Raw genomic sequence first — 24,237 nt, 5'->3', positions numbered from 1 at the left:
TCCTCCTCTAAGTTGTTCTTGTCATGTATTTTGGTCACCATGATGATAAGGTGACTAACACACAAATTGGTGGCAGGCCGAGGTTGTTGCTGTGACTAATCTGACCATTTGGTTAAGAAGTTTTTGGAACCGGTTTAAAGAAAGAGTCTTATATTTTTAAATTTTTTTTATTTTTATTTTTTTAAAGTTAAGAGATTCAGGTTGAGAAAGTCTTAAAATATTGTAAACAGTGCTTAGTAGGTGATTCTGGTTAGAACTCAAGAGACCAAAATGCTGAAGGAAATGTGGACAGTGAAGACAGGGCTTGTGAGGTTTTAGAGTGGACCAGGTATTCTACTAAAAATTAAGCTAGAGTCCATTTGTATTACATTCTGACAAAAAGACTTGTCTGTATTTCGTTCATGTGCTGAGACTTTCTGTAAAGCCTAATTTAAAGGTCATGGGCTAATCAATCCGGCAGAGAAAATTTCAAGACAACACAACATTCAGGTGGTGGTGTGGGTATTGCTGACAAAATTTTATCCATTTTACTGTAAGAACCAGGAGCAAAAACCAGAAAACTAAATTTAAACACTTGCAGTTTAGACAAAAATGTACATATAAAACTGGGGCCATAAAAGGTGGGTTGTTAGAGAGATTATAGAGAAAAGTAGACAATGCTTTGAGGGCATTTCAAAATCAGCAAGACCACACCCATCATGGGGTCAAAGGTGTAAAAGAGAAAACTCCTTTTAAAAGACATTATGGGAGCACCCTGGGTGCCTAAAAAGCTATTTCTTCAGAATCTGTTTTCACAGTGCTCAGTCTCTCAGGGATTCAAAAGCCACTATGGCTGTGATCCAAGGTGGGTGGGGGGTAGCTACTGCTCAAGCAGGTGATAAACCTTGGCATTGCTCATGCTGTGCTGTTTCCTCAGGAATGCAGGATACTAGAGTTAGAGCATCATGGAGGCTTCCACCGTGATTTCAAAGAAAAGGCTTAGAAGGTTAGGCAAATTTTAATAGGGTCAAAATCCCTGTGGGCTACCCCTGAGAGGGTGATGCATATAGCAGTCAAGGAAAAGCTGAAGCTAAAATGGAGAACCTAGAAATTAAGAGATACTAGTAATGTGGACTGTCTCCCAAAATGAAAAAGCTGCCAGCTCTGGAGAGAGCTAGCCTGAGAGAGGCCATGTGGGCTGCAACAGGCAAGGCCATAGGAGCAGGAATGCAGAGATTTTTGTAGATCACATCTCACTGCCATGTGCCCCTGATGTCAAACATGTTGCTGCAGGAACTAATGTTTGCCTGGCTGGTTTTGGTTCCATCTCTTCTTTCTATTCCATTCTTTCTCCCTTTTAAAATGGAGACATTTACTCTGTGCTATTGTATGTTAGATATATGTAATATTTTTTTTTACTTTTATGGGGGCTCACAACCAGGAGTTTGTCTTGAGGCTCAGATGTGACTTTAAATTTGCACTTTTGGGCATTGCTAAAACCGTTAAGACTATTTGGACTCTTAAAGATAGACTAAATGCATTTTGCTTTGTGAGATAGACATTCAGTTTGGCGGACAGGGGATGAATGTTATGGATTAGCTATTAGGTGTCCCCCAAAGGCTCATGTGTGAGATAATGTTACAATGTTCAGAGGTGAAAGCTGTAACCTAATTGGTGAATCAGTACATTTGCTAGGTTGATAATTGAAAGTTTGACTGTTCTGGATAGTAACTATAGGCAAGCAGGGTGTGGTTGGAGAAAGTAGGTTATTGGAGGCATGGCCTTGGAGATTCTATCTTGTTCCTTGGCTCCCCACCCCTGCCCACTCTGCTTCCTGGCTACTATGAAGTGAACAACTTTCCTCTGCCATGCCCTTCTTCCATGATGCTCCACCTTACCACGGACCCCAGAGTAAACTTTTCCTACTCTAAGTTGTTCTTGTAAGGTGTTTTGGTCACAGTGATGAAACACTGACTGACAGCTACTGTGTTTACTTCATTGTAATTTGAAGATCTCCACAGGGCATTTGTCGTGATTAGACTGCCTAAACTGCAGACATTCCTTGAGGTAAAGGCCAGGGACATACTGGGGGCATGTTTATACCTAGTTTTGGTGGTTGTTTATGTAGGACACATTGGTTGCAGCCTGGCTCAGTTCTCAGAAAATTCATCTCTTAGCCATACCAACTGGGATAGGTGCAATTTACACACTTCTTGATGTGTCTTTTATTTTTAAGCTAACTGTGATTGATTTTTGCTATTTGAAATTAAAGGAAAATTAGCTCTAGTAACCAGAGCTGCATATACCTCTAGTAAAACCCCCTTGTTGTTGCTTATGATTTGGCATCATTTAGTTCAAAGACTTGAAATGCCAGTTCCTAGAACACGCTTTGTAATGTTTGATTTCCTTTGGAATTTAATCAGTATTTTTGGTTTTGATTGTATTGCATGTCATTTCCCCCCCTAGTGGTTGAATAGAAAATAGCTATTCCTTTAATTAAATAGGATTAATTTGGCTACTTCCCATAAATTACAACTTAATATCCAAACTGGCTCAAGTTTACATCTTCCAGGAAATGTGAGGCTGGAAGGATTTTGACTGTGGGAAGTCATTTACTGAAAAGGCTCTTGAATTTGGTCCTCAACATAATAGACTTTCTGGACAAAGGTTTAGGATAAGTCATGAATTTAGAAACAATGTGGCATGAGTTTAAAACTAAAGATTTGAGGTTTAAATTTTGGACCAAAGTAATTTCAATGGGTAACTTAAAAACAACAACAACAACAACAACAACTGTATAGCACCTAGTCATTCCTTGGTGACAGAAGTGGAAACTATGTTTGCAACCAATAGAATAGTTACTGACATGTAATTTCAGGAAATTGATGGGCAGGAGGACTAGTGGAAACAGCCAGCTGAGAGAAGCACTTCTTGGGTCATTCCTGTTTTGACTTTTCAATTAAGTGGCTATGTGTTATTGAAAAAATTAGCTTTTCAGTACTTGCATTTGTCTACCTATGAAATGAGAGGCAGGTTTGTATTATTTCTGAGCTCTTTGTTTGCTACATGTAAACCCATATTTAACAAAAAGATAAATAAGCAAATGAGTATTTATGCAAATTAAGTTTTACAAGAGTAAATAATTCTACTTTTGGTGCTTCTAAGTAATAATTGCATATTCTTCATATGTTATGATAAAACAGCATATAGAAACGTACACAGGCATTCAATATGCATTTTGTATGAATGTGAAAAATTAGCAAAACCCCCACAAACATTTAAAATCTAGGCAGCTAAGGATTTTAAAGAAATGATAAAAATTGTAATACTGTATAACTCATTAGGAAAATAGAATTTGATATCCCAAGTTTCAAGAATATGGATGTTAGGTCAACTCAGGTCCATTTCTAGAGCAACTGGAAATTTCACTGGACTGAGTGATCAAACGTTTCATTTTTAAGTGAAAGAAAAATGCAATTCATTATTCAGAATATGCTATAAAAATTAAAACAATATAAAAAATGGAACACCTTGTATCAGTATAATAAAAGTCATCATCTGGTTAATGTATGCTGTTTACAGTGCAATGGAAGTTATCAGCTTGCATTGGCAGTGCACCTTTTATCTCTCTCCCGATAATCACAAGGGCAATCCAGTTTCCTAGATTCAACAGATCTGTATAGGATTGAGGTATAGAGAATGACATGCATTCTTTCCACCAGCTCTTTTGTTATTTCTATCACCTACAGTTGCTTCTCAAAATCCATGAGGATCCCCATAGATGCCCAAATCCACAGGTGCTTAAAATAGCACAGTATCTGCATATAACTCCCAATATTTCTCTATGCTTTAAATCATTCTTATGACTTAGAATACCGAATACAATGTAAATGCCATGAAAATAGTTGCTATAGTATATTGTTTAGAAAATAATGAGAAAATAAAGTTTATACATGTTCAGAATAGATACAATTAAAAAATTAATTTCCATTTGTGGTTGGTTGAATCTGAGGATGAGGAACCTACAGATAAAGAGGGTTAAGTGCATATTCTTTCTTGCTGGTCCTTTTCTCCTTCTGCCAGCTTCCATGTGACCTCATTCCTAGGGAACCTTATTCTATGTCATTAGTTGATTGGATAGGTGTGCATAGCTGACCCAAAGGCCGTTGGTTGAATGATTGAATTGGGTTAATTAGGGGACTTTGTTGACATTTTAGAATTTGTATAATTTGAGATGACAGTGGTTGATGCTGAGAACAACAGAACCAAGGAGGCCCTGCAGGATCAGTAGAGACAGAAGTGATGCAGCCATATACCAGAAAGGAACTGATGGGTGGAGATACCCTGGAAAGGAGGAGAATGGAGCATATGGGTAGAAGGAGAGAGAGAGAAGTGAGAAAAATGGAAAGAGTGACATATGAAGAAAGGAGGAGGAGATGATGTATATGCTTTTGGCACTCAGCTCTGGTTCTGTTCTCTTGAGAACAGCTACTTTAGTTCTTTTACTTTGGTCACTAAGAGGTGTGTGTATGCGCATGCGCTATAATAAATATTCTCTTCCTTTCACTCAGTTGAAAGGTCTTCTATTTCTTGGAAACAAAACAATTTGGATTAAAGCATTTCATACTGTGCTTCCAGCTTCTTTACCCCTTCCTTTGGTATTAACCATTCTCTGTGGTCAACACATTATATAATTTAGAAAATTTATGATTTCTTACTCATAAATAAGCTTTGAATTCCTTAGAATAAAAATTAATTTATCTGTGTAGCACTGCTCATGGACCTCATGCATACAAAGTGCTGAGAGGAAGTTGGACTCACCCACTTTCAACCTGCCTGTGACCTCCCCTTCTGAGTTGTGTGCATTGACGGTAACATTCTGAGTTGACTGCAGAAGCAGAGATGAGTCCTAGAAAGAGATTTACCAAATCAGCTAAATATATCATATATTCATATCTGTAGAAAAATCCAGAGTTATATAAAATTTCTCCATTGCCACAGATCCTAGAACTCTATAAATTTTTGGCTAAAACCGTGAAAAATCCTGGATTACATTATGTTAAAGAAATAAATGTATAAACTTTTTTTATAAACTATAACAATTTTATGGGTTTGTAATGCTATGCATACTGTTTACAACGTGTCAATCAGTTTTCAAGATAAATGCCTAATATGATCAAGTTCAAATTATTGCTTTTTCTTTTCCAAGGAATTCGAATTCTTTTGCTGTTATTTATGACCAAAAAAGACATATTTTAAGGAGAGAAATTAGATAATAGGAAGGTGGGTGAATGAGGAGAGCCTGATTGATGGGTATCAGGTTAGAATTAGGCATAAGAAATTCTGGGGTGCTATTGCACAGTAGGGTGGCTATAAATAACAATAGGGTGACTATAGATAACAAAAATACTATCCATTTAAAAAGGCTGGGAGAAATAACTTTGAATGTTGTTACCTTAAAGAAAAGATGAACATTTGAGGAGATAGTTACATTTAAGCTGATTTATTTATTTATTTTTATTTTTGCTTCTTATTTAAAAATTTTTTTATTGGTGCATTATAATTGTACATAGTGGTGGGATTTGCTGTTACATATTTGTACATGCACGTAATATACCAGTATAATTTGGCAAGTATAATTATCTAATATTTCCCCTTTTAACCCGATTTAAACATTACCTAATGTATACATATATCAAAACATCACGCAGTACTATATTAATATAAATAATTTTTATGGTTTTATGTGTCAGTTAAAAATAAATTTAATTCTAAAAAAGTTTTAACAATTTGTTGGGTGTCTTTGTTATCTGAACTTTTTGTTGGGAATTAAAGTCATGAGCAAGTAAGTGTTTTCTGGGTTATCATAATTTTGAATGATTGCCTCTGTTATGTAGACGATCTTGCATTTATATAAATAATTGCTTTCAACAGGACTGCAGTAATCTGACTGTGGGACTCAGGGGTTAATGTTTCATGCAGAAGAACTGAATGTCCTCCCAAAGAATAGGGAATTATGTGATCTTTCAAGTGATGTTCATTTTGCCCAGTGATGTGACCTCAATACTTGTTTTTGCATTGTTAGAAAATAACTATCTTGATTAGAAGAGTTAACACTTTTACCAATAGTTTTAGCTGGGATTCCCTCATTTCATCTTCTACGTTATGAAGTAGGTACCTATTATAGAAATGAGGTAATTGAGTTCAGACAGAGTAAATTACTGCTCATCCAAAGTTATACCTGGCAATGACAATTCCGTGATGGAATGCAATCTTTAGATGCCACCGCCCAGCCCCTTTTGTACCTTTCTGTTGGATGGGAGAGCAGGTTAGAGCTGTAAGATTCATTCCCTTGTCTATACAAATTCGGCTCTTTTGGGGTTCACTTTGGGTCGTTTGAGCCAACTTGGACTCTCCATCTCTTTTACTAGAAAAGGACTGCCTTCCACTGTGAAGGCAGGGAAGCTAAATGCTTGTTTGCCCATCCTGTCCTATAGCTATGGGTAGCCAAGTGACAACTCTGGTCAATGAGATGTGAGCTGCAGTCTGCTGAGGGCAGGGCAGGGAGTTTCTAGGCAAGCTCTTGCTTTCTAATGGAAGGCACACAGGCACCAATATGGCCCGTTGCTCTGCCATGGGCCGTGGATATGGTGTAGCAGTCGTCTAGTGAAGGGGCGGAGGGAAGCAGAGGATGGCAAAGATGCTGGAGCCAAGCTTTGCTGAGTTCTGAACCAGTGCTGACCTTGCCCCTCCTGCTTCTTGTTAAGTAAGAATAGAAAAACTTTTGCTAGTTTATGCCACTATTGGCTGAGTATCCTGTATTTCTGTTTGGATCCCAAGGTCTCTCAGTCTTACAATAGTGGCTTTGGGCTTTGGTCCTCAGTGACATTCCAGTCCTGGCCTTGCGTCTTTATGGCCTCCTCCCCACAGGTGTGCAGCTTTATTCAAGGGCGACGGGCAGTAGTTACAGCTGTTTTCTGCCTTCCTCACTGTCTCATGCAGTGGTCTGGCTGGAGTCTCATCCATGTAGGTGACATTTTGATTCTTGTTATTCTGTGGGCTTTGGCTGTAGGTTACCTGCTTCTTTTCAGGACTGTGAATCTCAAAGATAATTATTTTGAGTAAAACGTTATCACCAGGTGTTATGGTTTGGTTATGAGATGTTCCCCCAAATTTCAAATGGAAGAATTCTTAGATGTAAAATGATTAGGTTATGAGATAATATAATTGTTGTGTAAATCTTATACGGATTAACAGGGCCATAACTGTAGGCAGGTAGGGTGTTGCTGGAGGAGGTGGGTCACTGGGAGCATGTCCCTGGTGAGGGGAACTCTCTCCCTCTCTGCTTCCTGGCTGCCATGTCCTGAGCTGCTTTCCCCTGCCATGCCCCTCTGCCATGATGTTCTGCCTCACCAGGGCCCAGAGCTATGGGGTCAGTTGACAGTGGACTGAACCTCTGAAATCATGAGCCAAAATAAACTTTTCTTCCTCTAATTTGTTCTTGTTGGGCATTTTGTTCAGAGTGAGGAAAAAGCTGACTAAAACTCCAGATAGTTCCGTCTCATTTCTGTTTGTTCATAGTATGTTTTTAAATATAGGTTGAGCAGTGCTAATTTGAAAATCCAACACCCAAAGTGCTCCAAAATTTGCAATTTTTTGAGCATCAATATGATGCTACAAGTGGAAAATTCCACACCTGATCTCATATGATGGGTTACAGTTAAAATTCAGGTGCACTACAAATATTACATAAATTACCTTCTGGCTATGTGTATAAAGTGTATATAAAGTATAAATGAAATTTCATGTTTAGACTTGGGTCCTATCCCCAGGATAGTTCATTATGTTTAGGCAAATATTTCAAAATATTTTTTAAAAAACCCAAATCCCAAACACTCTGGTTATTAGAATTTAGATTAAGGGATATTAAACCTATAAAGCCTTTTTGTCTTATCAGAAATAATTTTTATGTATTTGGGTTAATGGGCAGAGTGAGTGGATTTAAGGCATTATTTCAGTATTGTTTTCAAGGAGTTATTGAATAATCAGACATTAGAGATCAGAGCACCATGCTGATTTATATTTATAATGAAGAAATTCTTTTAGTCCAGCATTGTAGATAAGTGAATTATGTGGCAAATTTTGCAAGTTTATAAAGTAATTTATGTTCTATAATTTTATGTAAAATTACTTTCTAGACTTACCTTTGAAAAGAAAACTAACATATCAGTGCATACAGAAGTGGTGAGGCACAGTTTTGTTTGGTGGCTGCTATTGTTGGAAGGTCAGATTAGTTACATAATTCTGTACAGCTTTGTTATCACATACTATTCAAATTGTTCCTGTAATTTTATGTGTTGATTGACATATCCATTAATGCCACATTATGAGACTTTAATATGTGCTTATATGAAATATTTTTGCAATTTTGCTCCCCGTTTTTTTTTTTCAAAGTGTACCGGAGATGAAAAAGCCTGATAAAATATTACTGAAAGTTATTAATTCCAGAATATTACATTCACTCTGATTTAGTCACCTGATATCTATCATCAGGTTATTTTACCAGTCCCATCTCTTCCAAAATATGGAAGAGAAAAGGATATGTTCTAATATTTGAATTCTTTATTTATGTCGATTTAATTTTCCACGTTCCTTTATGACAGGGCTATAACACCCTGAAATGTCATCTGATTAATTGTATTGCCAGAATAAGCTCACAGAATCAGACTTATGCATGTATCATTTGTCTACTCCTACCTCCAAAAAGACATTTCTAGAAGTGATACAGTATAGTACTGCATAAAACAACTTAGATGCTTTGCATTCTCTGGTATCTCATCTTTCTGGTATTTAAATGTAAGTTTTATGCTGTGTCTACTACTATAGCTGATAGTAAGAGCTGGGTAAAGGGTCCAGTGTCTACATTAGGAGTGTTTTTTTCTCAGCGAGATCTGCTGTTTCTTAACAGTAATTCTGTTATTTTCTAATTTCTCTATAGCAGCTGTATAGCCTCTGCAGGCAGGAGATACCAAAATATCCATTCACATTTAGAAATACAGAAGGAAAAGGAAGGCTGTACTCTTCAAATAGTATCATTTATCAATAACCTATCATCAAAATGATTATGTTTACTACACAGTTTATGGTCTAACAGAAGAAAAAATAGAACATATTACAAAAATCATTTGACTTTTTTGTATTTTATTTTTGACTCTCCTCTTTATGAATTCGTTGGAGGTGAATAAAGAAAATTTTGATTCACTTTTATTTTTTGGGGGGGCGGGTACTAGAGATTGAACTCACGGGCACTCAACCACTGAGCCATATCCCCAGCCCTATTTTGTATTTTATGTAGAGATAGGATCTCCCTGAGTTGCTTAGTACCTCTCAGTTGCTGAGGCTGGCTTTGAACTTTCGATCTTCCTGCCTCAGTTCCTGAGCCACTGGGATTACAGGCTTGCACCACTGTACCCAGCTTGATTTACTTTTAAAGTCACACAATTATTTAATAATGATGTTGCACCCGATTATGGATAATTCTGTGAGATCTTAATCTGTAATTAGAATAACTAATGCAGAACATACTACTATGGAACTAATTTCTCTAAGATAATTTGAATGCCCTGAAATTGCATTGATTAAAGCTTAAATGGTGTTTGGTAAAAATGTTCATTTCTAAGATCTTTAGTTAATTATGGCCTAAATTACTGAGGTCATCACATTCAGATCCAAAGCACATGAATATAAAATCTTTATAGAATATGATATCAGAGATGAGTTCCACAACCTAATAGCCAAGTTTTTTTATTTTTTTAAATAAAGAGAAGACCATGAATGTATGGACATGTATGCTTTTTAAAAATTTCTTCCATCAATACTGAATACTTAATCATTATCTATTTTTCACAAAGAACAAATTATTTAAATCTTTCATCATTTTCTTACCACTCTGGAGCGTATTTCTTTGGCATATAATGGTAATAAAAATTCTGATTCTCCTTCCAGGCGAAGTCCATCATTTGTTACATGCAAATGACCCATTCCTATCTGTTAAGAAAATGAGATAAATAGAATTTTTTATTACTGTCTTTTTAATATTTCTATATTGACATATATCTCCATATATTTACACATATATCTCCATATATTTCCTTCTACATTGTTGGTTATTTCTTGTAAGTTCCTAATTTAAAACTTTACTTACTTTTATTCAATATTCAAGTTTTTAAAAATCTTGTGTAAAGCTGCCGGGCACTACAGCACATGCCTGTAATCCCAGTGGCTCTGGAGGTTGCCGCAGGAGGATCACGAGTTCAAAGCCAGCCTCAGCAACTTAGTGAGGCGCTAAGCAACTCAGTGAGACCCTGTCTCTAAATAAAATACAAAATAGGGCTGGGGATGTGGCTCAGTGGTTGAATGCCCCTGAGTTCAATCCCCAGCACCCCGCCCACCAAAAAATTCTTATATAAATTCAAGGACTATTTAGAAGATACATATAAGACTTGAAAAATCATTTTACAATAAACATCCAAGACCTCACAACCATATATAAGAAAAACCTTTACCATTAATATTTCTTTTTAGTTTTAAATAAAGACACAATAAAATAGGTTCTTGTGAGGTGTAAAGTTCTATGAGTTTTAATACATCTATAAATTCGTGAAACCACAAGGATACAGAATAATTTCATCACATCCCTCAAACACTATAAATACCTTTATAAGGCTTCAAGTGTGTCATCTGAGTTCACTATGTTCACTACATAGTAAATATTTATTGGAGAAAAGCAAGAAGCATTACAGGAGGGTGGAGAGCTCTGTTCAAGGAACCTTTGATTGTTATGAAGGGTTACCAAGCAGACATCAAAATTCTGGAGGTCACCAGTGACCACCATGCTATCAAATTTTGTGGGCATCTTTAGCTTCTTTTCTTTGCAGTCTTAACAGCATTTAACATTGGGACTATTTCTCCCTGAAAAAACTATCTTCCTCTAGTTTTCATGACTTCCTCCCACCCCCAGAATTGCATTCTCAGTTTCTTCTTCTTGTCCTTCTCTATCTTTGACAGCTGGCTTCCTCAAGCTCAGTCCTGTCTTTTCCTGTGTTGACTCTGTAACTCTACTTCTAACCATCTCAGTGGCGAAAATAGGGAAATCATGCCAAGTGTTCATCCATAGATAAATGGATAAGCAAAATGTGGCTTGTACACATAATGGGATTTTATTCAGACTTAAAAAGGGAAAGAAATTCTGACATATGCTACAACATGAATGAACCTTGAGGACATTGTGGTAAGTGAACTAAGCCAGTCACAAAAAGTCAAAGTCCCACTCAGATGAGGGACTTAGACACAGAAAATGGAATGGTAGTTGTCAGGGCCTAAGGGAAGTGAAAAGGAGGAGTAGTTGTAGAATGTGTGTACAGTTTCAGTTTTACAAGATAAAAAATGCTCTGGAGGTGGATGTTGGTAACAATTGTACAACCTGGATGTGGTTTTTGCCTTTCAATACCTAAAATGTTGAAGCTTCAGGCTGTTTTCTGGAGAGACAACTTGCTCCAGAGGGAAGCAGTCCAGGCTGGTCAGAATAAAGACTCTTTGATTTAAACAAAACTGGGACTTGGTGTGTTTTCTGAGTGACCTGCTATACAACAATATCAGAAAATATCCTGAATGGCAGTCCCATACATTCTGTTTGGATGCGGTAGCTACATGTACTGTCTTAAAGCAGTACTCCAAGGTCACCATCATCAGTGCCGTCACACGTATCACCATAACCATCAGTTACTACTACCCAAGAATTGCAAACAGATATCCACATTTATCGGAATGTGCTTCTCAATATATTTCCAAACAGTGTAGTGGCACTAGGACCAGATGATTTCAGCAGAATCTATTTTGAGATTAAAGCATAAGCAATCATGATCAGCTGAAGAAGTCTTTGTTGAATCTATTGGTCCCTATTGTTTTATGCACATAACATAATTAATTATATTAAAACATAATTAATGTCCTTTACACAAAACACCTGGACATTAGATATAAAGAAAAGTCAATATTAGATGATAAATACCTTTCAGCAAATTTTGGGAAGCAACAACTATAAGAATGTGCATATTTTTAGATCAATTTATTTAGGTGCATTGGCAAAGAGATGGGAGAATTTGTGAGGAAATGTTATGGTCCATTAAGTATACTCTTAACAAAATAATAAATTAATGATATTTGGATTGTAATCCTGGGTCCATCAGTCTGTTGGAAAAATGCTAGAGAAATTTTAACCTGTCAATCCAGTATTAAATTTGTGTCATTCTTTCTTGATCATTGCTAACTTCATAATCACACATACACCTGACAAAGTCATCTTTAATTTCTACCTATGTTTTAGAATTATAAAATATTTACTGGGTACATAATTATGTGCAAGTCACTGTAATATGGCTGGGGATTCAAATCAGTACAATGCTCTGCCAGGAGCTGTGGCGCATGCCTGTAATCCCAGTGGCTCAGGAGGCTGAGGCAGGAAGATCTTGAGTCGAAAGCCAGCCTCAGCAACTTGGTGAGGCCCTATGAAACTCAAGGAGACCCTGTCTCTAAATAAAATACAAAAAGGGCTGGAATGTGGCTCAGTGGCAGCGCCCCTGGGTTCAATCCCTGGTACCAAAAGAAAAAAAAGTACAATGTTCTATTGGTCCCTTAGTTTCTCTGATATAAAAAGACTACTAGTATAGGAAACTTCAAGAATTTACATTGGGGTTTTGTTAGAGAGTGTTGGAGAATTGGAGAATGTGTTTCAGAGGATGCAGGACCTGCACTGAGCCCAGCTAGAAGGGGAAGTCTTTAGAGTCTTGATAGAATGTCAGTGACAAACTTTGTCATGGAGGGACTATGCTGAGGAAACATGTTCAAGATTCTAATAGCTTTTGTTACTAGGAAAAGATAATTATCTTCTTCAATGTATCTAATTTTTAAGTGCTGTCATCTTTGAAATTCTGTTTAACATTTTGTGCTGAAATTGGTCTGAGTTCCACATTTGAAAGTTGTATATAATTTCTTCCTCCTTCCCGTCCCTTCTTCTTGGTACTAGAGATTGAATTCAGAGGTATTCTACTACTGAGATACATACCCAGACCTTTTTATTTTTTATTTTGAGATAGGGTCTCACTAAGTTGTCCAGGCTGGTCTTGAACTTACAATCTTCTTGCCTCAGTTTCCCTCAGCTGGGAATATAGGCATGTGTGTGCCATTGCACCTGGTTGTAGTTCAGCTATTATGGTATGGCAATGGTGATTACTGAAAAAGTAGGTCTTGTTTTAGTTATTCCTTGAGTTCCATCTCATTATATTAACATCTCACAAATCATCTGAGATCCATATTTTACAAATGGGGTAGTGGTTTTTGTCTGAGTATGATTACTTTTTTTTTCTTTTTGCACTGGGAAGTTTAATAGGGATGGCAGGTACTTTAATGTCATATTGGAAATAGATCAAATAATAATTTTGGCCAGTGGACTTTATAATTTTATGCCAAGCATTAACTGAGATTTAATTAGTATAAATACAATTGTTTTTTTTTTTTTTTTGTATCCATGGGAATTGGTTCCAGGACCATCCACAGATACCAAAATTCCTAGGGGCTTAAGCTTTTTATATAAAATATCATGATATTTGCATAGAACCTATGTACCTCCCCTACATACTTTAAATCATCTTTGACTTAAAATAGAGATGAATTACTAATTTGATGCAAGTATTATGCAAATAATTGTTACATTGTTTAGAGAACAAAGACAAGAAAAATGTCTGTATAGGTTCAATATAGATGCAACTTTTATTCTGAAAATTTCTATTCACAGTTGTTTGAGTCCATGGCTGCAGAACCTGCAGATAAAAAGGGCTGACTGTGATCATATATGCTTTTGGTTTTGTCTGAATATGTGTGCCATCAAATATTTATGCCTTCAACATAATCCTAATTAAAACTTTTACAGTATCTTAAAGTAAGTTTTGTTTTATCAAATAAAATGGAAGTCAATGAGATTTGGTTGGTCTATAATTTCAAGACATTATTTTCATTAACATTTGTGAGAGAAAACAATTATGTTAATGGAAGACATTAACAGTTTTATATTACTGGTGGGAAAGGAAAGAAAGCGAGCAAATTCACATTTGAAGCCCATTACTTTTGTTATAGTAATGCTCCACATGACAGAGATGTGAATCACAGTTCCAGTTCAAGCTGATGAATATTACCACTTGCAAGAGCCTGTGGCTTATGAGACGATGCATGCTTCTGCCTTCTTTATTTGTTATAATATGGCTAAATCACTCATATTAAATTATAATAAAAGGAAAAATTGAAGGCATAGTCCTAGGATAAAAATTAAAACTATACTGCTATTTGTATCTTTAGACACCAGTAATAATAGGATTTGTATCACTGATACCAGTGACAATGAAATTCCTCTGAACTTGAAATAGCTCTAGGTTTATCTTTCTCCTCCAAACTCAGTCTTAGAAAGAAAATGCCATTAAGCTAATACACTTTCCTGCTGTCCGTGACTTCTGCTTCAATACCACTGTTATGAAGAACATATAAATCAAAAATTTCAATTTGGTTTTTAGACTGGAAAGCACTGATAGAATATAATACCTTTTAGAAGGGTATAAATAATTTGAGAAAACTGCCAAGGTACTGGTTAAAAAATGCCACAGTGTCATATTTTTCTATAATCAGGGTTTCCACTAGTCTGAAAAGCATGGGAAAGAAAGGTCAGGAGTGTAAGGCAAACAAGGAACATCTGAGGGTGATGAGGGCTGGGCACGGGCAAAGGTGGAGTCACAGGAGAAGCAAGAGGAACAGACTGCTTCTTGGCACCAGGCACATCCCCACCAACCCATGGTAAAATGTTGTTCCATGAAGACATCACACAAGTTGATAGAATCAGTGAAGAAGAATGGCTTCCTTAGTCTCTGTGCCAAATTCTGTCAACTGCCTTCCATTCTTATATGTTGCTTTCCATAAGTAGCAACTGTGTTATATTGTGTTTCTTTCACAACCAATTTCATTAGAGACCTCTCTCCAAATGAGGATTCACTGCCCTTCTTCAGGAGCCATACTAGAGCCAGCCTCTGAGAGTAGAGCAAAACCACCACCAGGCTGAGTGAGAAGACTACTCACGTATGACGGCAAGTAGAAATAGAGGCACCAAGATGTGGTGCCAGTTCTTGTGAAGAAGAGAAGCAAAGATTTCTTAATGTATAACAAAATCACTAAAATTATGATATTGTATTTTTTGTATAATTACTTATGTAAGATTTTATTACAAAATAAAATCACTATTCGAGCAGCCTATTGAATAGTCTAATAAGTACTTTAGTAGGAGTCATCTTGGTTTTGGTTCAATTTGATCTCTTAAGTCCAATAAATGAGCAATGGTTGACACAAAAAATAGAATTTCATTAGCATAGGTGTCATTTTTTTCTTTCATGAAGGAATCTTATAAAATATAATCCTATTCAACGTATTTGCTAGTATGACCACTATGGAGATATGAGAAATGAAATTGCACCTTTGAGAAAATTCAGTGTCTTGATTGTGTGATCTCATTCAGAGATCTTACCCAGTGAAGGCCCAGAATGCCTCTAATACATACCATATCCACACTGTCAGCATAAAACATTATGAATGAGACAATAGAGAAAACAATGAAATCTGGTACTCCATGCAAATCAAGTTGTTTTTTAGATGACCCTAAGGTAGCACTTTCCTAAGATAGTGTACCTAACCTGCAGCCCAGACTTCCCTAAGACCCACATATACTTGGGTCCAACCAAGGTTTCCATAAGGTTAAAACACATTAATATTTTAGATTAAGCTAAAATATTGTTAGCTTTTTGCTGCTTCCCAGTGACTTAGAATATCAATATCCAACAATATATTGAAACTTAAATATTTTTCTATTAGTAAATTGCCAAGAATAGGGTCATCTGATAAGTTTTTTTAGAAATTTTCTGTTTTTTTTTTCCTTTTCTTTTTGTTAGTGTACATCAGAAGAGAAATTAAACACTTTTTTTGGGTAATGTGGTACCATTGCATTTGTTTTATATTGCCCTGTAACAAATCAGCACAAATTCAGCAGCTTTAAACAATGCACAGATCTTATTTCAACTTTCCTGGGTCAGGAAGAGCTTAGCTGGGGCCTCTATTCAGAGTCTCACGTGACTTCAATCAATTAATTACCAGCCAGGCAGAGTTTTCAGTTCTGGAGCTTGGGGTTGTTTTCCCAGCAGGTGTGACTGTTAGAAGAATTTAGTCTCTTGCAGAGTAGGGCTGAGATCTCTTGCCTTTCTGGCAGGCAGTAGGGGTCACTCTCAACTTGTGTCATGAAGTGACACAGACCCTCTCAACACAGGACAGCCGCCTCTTTAAGACCAGCAGGAAAATTATGCCCCTTACAAAAGGGCATTGTCTCGATTTTAAGGTCTGATGGGTCAGACCTACCCAGAATAATCTCCCTTTTGATGACTGAAAAACTTAGTGATTCAGAACCTTAGTTACATCTGCAAAATTCCTTCACCATGTAATTGGAATCTCACTGAAGAAGTGACAATCCTTCATCTATTATTGGCTGGAAGCAAACCCAGGTCCTGCCCACACTCAAGGCACAGGGCTTCAGAGTACTCAACTCCGTGGGACAAAGATCTTGGGACTTAAGAGTTCTGCCTATCACAGACATAAGCCAAGTAGAGTTTAAAAAATAAAGATTAAAAAAAGTTAACACTCTAAAGGCATTTTTGTTATCATGATTGCCATCAAATCTTTTTATAATACAGTCATTATCATGAAGTTAGTAAGCAATAGTATATTCGTACTTATCCAAAGCAGAAAATGTTTTATAAGATTATGAATTTTCTTCTCAAAAAGTGAGATAATGCAACTTGCCTAAAATCCATGAGTAAAGTATATTGGACCTACAATTATCAGTTTTTACATCAGGAAGGACTTGAGAATCATTTGTTATAAATCAAGTATTTTAGGAAAGGAAGAAAATAAAGGCCATTGAGTTAAACAATGTCCCTTCAAGTTTTCATACAGAGTTTGTATAATTTTGTTTTCAGATTTTTAGAGTTTATAAGATGTAAATGGAGATTTTAGAAAATATCACTACAAAGGTGATAGTTTGATGGCTCTTCCTGAGGACCCTGCATCTACAGAAAGCCTGTAGTCGCTGCTCTGTTGCATTCTTTTCTGACTGAGATTTTAAAATCCTTTTCAAATGATTATATAATCACAGGGCTAAAGTAAAAGTCATTAAGATGCCATCTAACTCCATTTTCCCCAGCTTCCTATGAGTGATCACTGACTGCTTAATGACAAAACATTTATCTAAGGAAATATCTGCAGAGGCTGTCTAATAAGGCTTTTACTCACTTGCCAAATGAAAGATTCTTAATGGGATAGCCCTTAATGGAAGGTTTCTAGCTGCTAGTTTCCAAAATGAATTAATATCAAATCCTTGTTAGGGATTAATTCACTTGGGGTTTTTGATCTCCTAAAAAAGGGCATTGCTACCTATTACCAGAGTAAATGAAAACAAACAAAAATTGCCAACAAAATGTTTCATAATCCTACAATTATAATATTTAGTAATATTCAGTATTATAATTCTGCTTTCATTATTTATTCCCCCTTTCCCCAAAGTACTACCAAAATTTAATTTTCGGGTTTAATACAGTTAGTTTAGAATCATTAATCATACTTTGCTGAACTTATACCCAGTAAGTGCACTGAACTATTATGTGTGTAAGAAAATATTAATAACGAAAGTTTTTGTGAAGTATTTGTCATTTAAATTAAAGATATCATTTAAATTTAACATACTTAGAGATATGACTTATACACATTATCCTATGGCCCTGAGCACTGTAAGTAAATTAATATACATATTAGCTTTATGGAAATGAAATATAACAAGGAAAAATATAATAAGCCACTTTGCTGCACTGATTTCCACTTAGTGTCCACTTTCCTAATTGATATAATCAAATATTCTAGAAACTTTATGCTCAGCATCAGTTGTAACAACTTCCTAAATAGTTTTTAATTCTAGGAATAGAAGTAAATTTTTAGATGGTGTTTTGGGTCCTTTGTAATTCCAGTTGGGTAGATTATAAAACCTGGCTCAATCTCATTTGAATTTAATCATTTCTTGTCAATATTGTCCTTATGTCTCCTGTTCTTTCATCTCTTTGAAATCTCAGTGTTCTTTGGTGTCATTATGTTTTCATTTTCTCGATTTCTTTTTGTCTTGGTATTGTTGAATGTCTTATTGATAGTTAACTTTATTGCTTTCTACTGTGAAATATTGAAGCATGATGAGGTGAATAACATATTATTGATATATTGTTGGGGATAAAATAGAGAAAGCCATGCTAAATTTTGCTCATAAAATTATGGTTTTCCTCATGCCTTCACTAATGACTATGTGGGTGGTAAGCTATTACCCTGAGGTTAGGTAGAGAACTCTATCTAATTGGTACATGTTCAAAATTTTACAGCTCTCAGCAAATGCTCAATGCCTTACATAATGTTACCATTTGATAGTTGAGCTCTCCAAAAGGTTCGTTTAAAGTCATAATACTTCCTTGGCATGTCTACATTCAAGAAGGGACCTTGGCTTATATATGAATAAAATAAAAAAAAATTTCCATTCTTTTGGATAAATACCCAGAAGTGGGTTTTAAAGAAACCTCCATACTGTTTTCCCCAGCGGAAGCACCATTTTGCATTCCCACCAACAGTGTGCCAGGGTCGAAAGTTCTCCACAACCTCATCTCCACATCCTTATCACGAATTGCAATCTTTGTTTTTTTTATTTTTTGAATAATAATCATTCTGACAGGTGGGAGGTGACCTCTCATTGTTTTCTATTTGCATTTCCCTGAGGATTAGTGGTGTTGAGCATCCTTTCATATGCTTATTGTCCATTTGTACGTCTTTCTTGGATAATTGTTTATTAGGTTTTTAGTGGTTTTAGGTTGCAGGAATTCCTTACATATTTTGGAAATTAACCCCTTATTAGATATATGGTTTGCAAATATTTTCTCCCATTCTGTAAGTTGTCTTTCACTGTACTATTTTCTTTACTGTGCAGAAGCTTTTAATTTTGATGTAGTCCCATTTGTCTATTTTTGCTTTTGTTTCCTGTGTTTTGGGGGCCATATGCAGTTTCTTAATCATTGCTAAGACCATTATCATTACGCTTTCCCTCAAATTTTTTTTTCTCCTAAGAATTAGGCAGTTTCAGGCCTCGAGTTTAAGTCTTTAATTTAGTTTGTGTTGATTTCTGTGTATGGTAAAAGAGAAGGATTCAGTTTCATTCTTTGATATGTGTTAATGCAGGAATATTCAAAGGTAAATGATTGGATTGTGAGAGCTGCAATCCAATCAGTCCATCCTAGTTTGAATGGACTCACTGTGTGGTAACTGTAGGCAGGTGAAACATGGCTGAGGAGGGGAGTCACTGGAAGCATGTCCTAGAAGAGTTGTTCTTCCTGTGGCCTTTTGGCCCTTTCCTCCCTCCCATCCTCTCTCCTCTTCTTCCTCCTTCTTCTACACCCTCTCTTCCCCCTGTCCTGACCCCTCCATGAGCTAAGCAACTTTCCTCCACCGAACCCTTCTTCCATAATGTGCTCCCTTACTTTAGACCCAGAGCGATGGAGTCAGTTGAGAATAGACTAGATATCAGAAGTCATGAGCCAAAATAAACTTGCCCTCCTCTAAGTTGTTCTTATTGGGTATTTTGGTCACAGTGAGGGTAAATCCGATGAACACAGCATGTGAATTTCAATTTTCCCTGCACCATTTGTTGAAGAGGCTATATTTTCTCCAACATATACATTATACACACTTGGCACCCTTGTCAAAAGTCAGTTGACCACATATGAATAGAATTATTACTGGGTTATGAATTTTGTTCCACTGGTCTATGTGTGTGTCTTTATGCCAATACCACAATTCTTTAATCACTGTAACTTTTTAATATATTTTGGAATCAGGACATGGGAGGCCTCCAACTTTGCTCTTTCACAAGACTGATTTGGCTGTTTGGGGTCTTTTGTGGTTTCACAAGAATTTTTGGATTTTGTTTTCTTTTTTAAAATTCATTTCTTTCATACATGACAATAGTGGAATGCATTACATTCATAATTATCCATTCACAGCACAATTTTTCATAACTCTGTATATAGAGTATGTTCATGGCAAATTATACCATTATACGTGAGCCCTCTTATTGATTTTTTTTTTTTTGCAAGGATGGTGGAAAGAGATGGTCATCATTATACAAAATACATGTATGAAGATGTGAATTTGGTGTTAACATACCTTATATACAACAGAGATATGATAAATTTTGGTATAAAGGTGTATTAAGAATTGGATTTTGTTTTCTACTCCTGAAGAGAATGCAATTAGTAGTTTAATATGCCCTGAATGTATAGATACTTTGTATAGTATGGAAAATTTAAGAGTGCTAAGTCTTCCAATCAATGAACATGAGACACTCTCTCATTCACTCTATCTTTAATTCCTTTCATCTGTGCTTTGTAGTTTTTAATCACACAAGTCTTTTACCTCCTTAATTAAATTTTTCTCTGAGATATTTTGTTGTTTTTGGTGCCACTTGAAAATGCGACTACTTTCTTAATTTCATTTTCAGGTACTGCTGTTTATCTGAAAGACTGGAAATCAGGATCTGGAAGAGATTTCTATACTCTCATATCGATTAAAACCCAAGTCATGATAGAGAAGATGCAGAGACAAACTAAATGTCCATGGAGGATGAATGGATAAATAAAATGCATACAAAGATGCATATGAGGAAATATTATTTGACATTAAAAAATAGAAAAGTCTGCAGTATGATGCAACATGGATAAAACTTGAGGATCTCATGCTAAATGAAATAAGCCAAGCACAGAAGGAGAAATACTGTATGATTACACTTCTACTAGGTATCTAAAATAGTCAAACTTATAGATTCTAAGAGTGGAATTGAATGGTGGTTAAAAGGCCTAGGGAAGTGGGGGAAGTGTGGCATTACTAATAAATGGGCATAAAGTTTTACTCAAGCAAAACGAATAAATTCTAGAGATATGCTACTGTACAAAGTTATTATTTATGCAATTGTACTATACACTTAAAAACTAGACAATAAAGTAGATCTCCTGTTGTTTTCTTACTACAATAAAATGACATTTAAAATAAATACATAACATAAAAGAAGATAAAATTTAGTGTATTAGTATTTTTCAAGTCAGTAAAAAGTTAAAGCGTAAGTTAATATGCAATTTGCAGTCTCATATGTATATAATATTCACAAAAGCAAGGAATCAAGCTTGTAAACATATGAAAATTACATTGTTGATATCATTCCACTTTGAGAATAATGACTCAAAGTCTATTCAATAATTTTAGATTAAAGCCTGGCACTTTCCATAGACCAGGGCTTTTGCATATCTTGCCTTATGATCCCATAAATGTTAGTGAGAGTTTTTCTTATTTTGATAAAGGGCAGCAGTAGGGAACCCTGGATACTCACTGTCAGTGTGCATACGCACTAGAAAAGGCAGAAATGGCAGTTGATGTCTGCAGCAAGCTGTTCTGCATTGGTAAATGGACTTTTCACCTGGCACAGTTTAATTTCACCTGAGTTTATAATGCCTAAAAGTTGTTTTAAGTGCTACGATATATGATAAAAGCATCAACTAAATGTCACTTTACATTTATGCAGTTTACAAAGTTAATTTACACATATTTCTAAAATAAGGAACATCTTCATTCATTCAAGGTAAAGTCTGGCCTTACCCAGACCTTGCTGGGCTGTGAGATGGTTTCCTTCAGGTTCTTCTAGAATCTGCTTCCTAGCGAACCATCTCTCAACTCTGCATAGTCGATGGGCTTTGGGAGGTTGATTAAGGGCCATCTCTTCCCTGTTTATAATTTGAGGACTTCAACCTTGAGTTTATTCCCACAAATAAAATTTAAAAATCCTAAATGTAAATGATAAAGTCATATATGATATTCAAAAACATGCATGCTGCATGCTGTGCTGCTTCATGAAACAAAGATATCCAATGGAGGTCAACATGATTATGACGCCATAGAAATATTATGTTTATAAATTTTATCCAAGAAATAACTTAAATTTGCTACTTAAATATATATATTTACATAGAATTTATAATAATAATTTAATACATATTATGCATTTATATTATTACATACTGAGTTACTAAATACACATATTTCAAAACATATTTTAATTTGTTTGGTATTCTAACTCTTTGCATGTGTGAAAATGTAAATATTTATTTGTGTCAACAAAATAAATAATGTGTCTTTGGGATTAAAACCTTAGCAGGATAAAAATAATTAAATAAAAGTGAAGGGTACTGTCATTGGAAGGCATTACAGACCAAAAGGCTACAACTTTTGCTTTTAAAAAGAGCCCCTTCAGATGCATGCAAGGAATATATTGATTTACCTATGATCTTCTCTGTAGTAGTATTTTTATATAACTGTAAGTATCTTGCAAAATTAAGACAATATACATTAAATAAGTCTTTTTTTTTCAAAAAGTACACAAAATAGAGGCTAGAGATGTAGTTCAATGGTAAGTATTTGCCTAGCATGTGCAAGGCCCTGGGTTAATTTCCCAGCACCACAAAACAAATAAAATGTATACAACATATCATCAGGGCATATAAAACTATGTAGTTATCTTTAAACCTGAGGATGTTTAAAATAGAATATGAATTCCTTAGGACTGCTAGTATTTCATTTACTAAATCTCCTGTGACTCAAGTGTAACAAAATGTGAAGATAAATTTATCGCATATCAAAACAGAGTCTTTAAATAATAACAGAGTGGAACCTCTACAGTGTGAATATGGTTTAAGTGTGCCCATCCAAGGTTCACAAGTTGGAGAATTGGTCCTCAAGGTGGCAACACTGGAGATGGTGTGGATCTTTAAGAGGTAGGGCCTTGAGGGAAGTCCTCAGGTCAGTGGGGACATGCCCTCATTAGAGAGGAAGTGTTTCTCAAGGGGCACTGGCTATTTCTCCAGAGAAGGTTGTTATGAAAGCTTGAGCTGGGCCCTATCCAGCCTATTTCCTGTCTGGCTTCCTATTGGTTGTGATTTCTTCTTCCTGTATGCATCCCTATCATCCACAATGAGTTCATCACTAGAGCTGAAATGCCATGCCCTTGGACTTCCCAAAACTGTGAGTTGAATAGACCTCTTTTATTTATAAAGTTAGCCTGCCTAAGGTATTTCATTATAGTAATGCAAAATAGGCAAATACAGGCATCTTAATTGTAAATATTTATGAATTAATGAAATGGGAAACTATTGATGTATATAATTTAAAAAAATGATGAATCTAATAATCATGGTCATCTTGACTCAATCAACCACAAATTCAAGATTCCAGTTTTCCCACCACATAGAAATAATGACAGTATCCTTAACAAATTTTTGTAATGAAAAACATCATGGTAGAAACAAACAAAATGAACACGACTGTTCACAATGAGGTAAAGAAGGGAGAAAAATATAAATATTACACACACATTTTGCTAGTGAAAATTCTGGGGCAGACAGGAAAGAAACAAATAGTACATTAGAGGAAACTTCTATCAATACAGTCTAGATGCAGGGATGTAGTGAACACAAGCACCTACTAGCCAGAAAAATAATAATACTTACTGGAGAAAACCACATCACTCTAAGAATCCAAATCGTAAGAGCAAGATTCACAACAAGGATGATGAGTAAGAGAAGAACGAATAAGTAGAGGCAACGCTTTCTCCAGCCATAAATGCCAATTTTGTAGACACACTGGTTCTCGGGCCTCTCTATGGGGGTGCCTTCTGTGGTGGTTGTGTACTGTTCCCGCACCATCTGCCATGGGAGGTGTGCAGGAGGAGAGAGAGAAGAAGCAGGGAGGGGGAGGGGGAGAGAGAGAACTTATTTGTCAATACTGGTTTGCTACCAGTGGAGGAGAAAAGTTTTTAACCACAGTAATAAATTTCCAGAATTAATAGTTTTTGAAAAGGGAATGAAATATAACTTTGAAATGCATCACGTTTTAACCACAGGGAGATATTTAATCTATTATTTAAAATATTTTAGATATGACAAATTCATTTGAAATCCAGTGAACATATTTTCAGATTTTAATCAATAAACACAA

General features: G+C 35.8%; 1 protein-coding gene across 1 annotated transcript in view; it reads right to left on the bottom strand.

The window, feature by feature from the left end:
* Sgcg (sarcoglycan gamma) overlaps nucleotides 1-24,237 on the bottom strand; it is a 77,557-nt gene that overhangs the window by 32,319 nt on the left and 21,001 nt on the right. The window contains exons 2-4 of the mRNA XM_046447887.2: nucleotides 23,751-23,945; nucleotides 9,925-10,026; nucleotides 4,801-4,888 (exon numbers count right to left, since the gene is read on the bottom strand). Of these exons, the coding sequence (XP_046303843.1) occupies nucleotides 4,801-4,888; nucleotides 9,925-10,026; nucleotides 23,751-23,945 (385 nt within the window). The remainder of the gene's footprint in view (nucleotides 1-4,800; nucleotides 4,889-9,924; nucleotides 10,027-23,750; nucleotides 23,946-24,237) is intronic.

Source organism: Marmota monax, unplaced genomic scaffold (assembly GCF_021218885.2).
Source record: "Marmota monax isolate L192 unplaced genomic scaffold, Marmota_monax_Labrador192_F-V1.1 WCK01_AAM20220418_F8-fsc00043, whole genome shotgun sequence".
Taxonomy (NCBI): Eukaryota; Metazoa; Chordata; class Mammalia; order Rodentia; family Sciuridae; genus Marmota; species Marmota monax.
This window is presented reverse-complemented; position numbering and strand designations above follow the sequence as displayed.